Source organism: Montipora foliosa, chromosome 1 (genome assembly GCF_036669935.1).
Source record: "Montipora foliosa isolate CH-2021 chromosome 1, ASM3666993v2, whole genome shotgun sequence".
Taxonomy (NCBI): Eukaryota; Metazoa; Cnidaria; class Anthozoa; order Scleractinia; family Acroporidae; genus Montipora; species Montipora foliosa.
The window spans coordinates 67,932,569-67,935,068 of NC_090869.1; the positions used below are offsets into that span (position 1 = coordinate 67,932,569).

Genomic DNA, 2,500 nt, shown 5'->3' on the forward strand with positions numbered 1-2,500 from the left:
GGCAATTATATCTAAATCCTCACAGCCGCACTACCTTCCTTGCAGCATTATTTTTGTTTAACTCTAGAAATTACTAGTATTGGCTGGTTAGATCTCCCAAGATCCTGTTCTTCCACTTTGTTCGGCTGGCTCTTGCAAACAAAATTGCCAGAAATCACAGCGCTGAAGTCAATAGAGGCTGAATTAAATTCAGGTCTTTGATCTGTGTTACACTGATCAAAGACCTGAATTAATTCAGCCTCTATTGATTCCTTATGGGGCTTCCACACTACATTTTACATTAGTTGTAACTTTTTTTTTATTAATTTAGGCATAAGTTGTGTTTATCACATTTTACTGTGTGATAAATGAAATAAGTCAAATCACGTCAAGTCAAATCCATCCTAACCAAACAACATCGGCGAAAATCTAGAAGTCCCTATCGCTAATTTGCATATTAATGGCTGTACCTTGTTTTGAAAAGTCATAACCTAACATAATAACGTAACGACCGCAACAAACTAGCCCGGGTTGCTCGAAGCTGAGTTAAGCGCTAAGCAATGTTAGATAGTATAACATGTAAACCAGTCGGTTTTGATAGTGCTTAAACAATTGTCAGCACTAACCATGCTTTGAGCAAGTGGTCCCTGGACGTTAGCGAAACAATTGTCTCCGGGTAAAAACCCATGATAATACTTACTTCTCGAAATCTCCCCTCGACATGATGCTTACGAATGAATTTGATAATAGCTCACAAATGTGATGGTTTGTGGCATTGTTGCTGAAATCCACATCTTTTACTCGACCACTGTCGTTAAGAATCTTCAACGTCGATGCTCGTGGAACTCGAAGTTCATCATCGTTTCTTAACAAAACGAAGGTTCTTTTGATGTTACGTGATCGCGATTGCCTGGTAGAACTAGTGTTTGTATTAGACATAGTGATATCCGGACCGTGAACTGAAAAATCAGAGGAAGATGATTAAGTTAGCCGTGAGCAAGAAATGACTCAAATGCCTTTTGTCTGATCTCGGCAGCACACACCTATTGTTTGGCATCGCCCTGGAAAAATTGGCAGGAAAGGCACAATGTGACCGGAAATTGCACTTTGCGACATAATCGATGAATGATCATTGATGACAAGCAAACTGCTTGCTGAACACACCAAACAATGAACATCGCAGATATTACAATCCTTTCAAACGGTCCTGTTCTGGAATTGATTCGATGGCTGCAAGGACGAAATTGTCTGGCAAATCCTCTGAGATGCGTGCCATGCAATCGCACAATGGATCTAACGAAGAGAAATGAAGACCACGTCGATGGATTTCTCTGGTTTGTATTTAATTTATCTCAGTTCTTGTAGTTCATGAACCGAATCGATATATTCAGAGCTTTCTTATTCTCATTATTCGTTGAAGTTCAAGTTCTGATACCAAAGAAACATTGCAGCAGTTTAATGAGATGGGATATATTTTGTAGCGGTGGTTATAGTGGATACTGGGTCATACGGGTCTGCCGGTTAAGTGTCATGTCGCTCAGCAGTGGTCACACGTCCATGTAATTTAATATTTCATGTTTTCTTCTAGGAAGTGCTCCGTTTGCCGAAGGAAAAAATCTCTGCGCACTGGCAGTTTTTTCAGAGAATTTCCAAGAATTCCGTTGGGAAAGCTTTTGCTTGGTATATATCTCTGGAGCCTTCGCGAACTTCGAACAACTGTGGCTCGTATGTTAAGTCTGACCAACAACACTGTTGGGAATATCTACGCCTTACTCAGACATTATTGTGGTAGGGACTTACAAGATAGGCCTATTGTTCCATTTGGAGGGCGTGTCTACGTGGTGAAATGTGACGAGAGCCAGTTCAAGCATAACAGTAAGGTGAGCATCCGAACAGGTAGTGTAACTGCCTGATTCCAACGTTATTAACTCTTATTAGATTACATACATAGGAATATAATATTCCGTGGATAATAAGCCCAACTGGCGACTGAGGAGGAGATGATACTATTTAAGTCAACAACTTCTAATTTGGTTTCCGAACTATTTCAACTAACCTGATCCCATTTGCGAGAGAAGACCGCACTATAGGCACGTGTAGCAAATGCTTATATTTCCCATGGTAATTTATTTTTCTTTCCAGCACAATCGGGGAAGGAGAGCAAGAGATGATGTTTGGGTTTTTGGTGTCCTCTCTACAGAACACAGCCCCTGTCGCGGCTACTTCCAAGTAGTTCAGCGCCGAGATAGAGCAACACTCACCCAAATATTACAAAGAGTACTACTACCAGGGTCAGAGGTCCACTCAGACGATTGGGGTGCATATAGGAACCTCGCCCATCATGTGCCAAATGTTGCTGTTCATAGAACAGTAGTCCATCGAGATAATTTCGTGGATCCCCTGACAGGAATCCACACGCAAGAGGTAGAATCAGCATGGAGTCGGCTAAAGTACTACATTAAACGAGAAAAGGGCATACGGGCATTGGAGCTGCAAGATTTTCTTAATGAAGAAATGTGGA

At 41.3% G+C, this 2,500-nt stretch overlaps 2 protein-coding genes across 2 annotated transcripts in view; both read left to right on the top strand.

Annotated features, from left to right (window-relative positions):
* LOC137980584 (uncharacterized) overlaps nt 1–2,500 on the top strand; it is a 131,965-nt gene that overhangs the window by 29,265 nt on the left and 100,200 nt on the right. The window lies entirely within an intron of this gene.
* The window catches only part of LOC137980540 (uncharacterized), a 1,649-nt gene continuing 141 nt past the window's right edge, over nt 993–2,500 (top strand). Inside the window, exons 1-3 of the mRNA XM_068828002.1 lie at nt 993–1,313; nt 1,568–1,859; nt 2,122–2,500. The exon at nt 2,122–2,500 is cut by the window's right edge and continues 141 nt beyond it. Of these exons, the coding sequence (XP_068684103.1) occupies nt 1,150–1,313; nt 1,568–1,859; nt 2,122–2,500 (835 nt within the window). The 5' untranslated portion in view covers nt 993–1,149. The remainder of the gene's footprint in view (nt 1,314–1,567; nt 1,860–2,121) is intronic.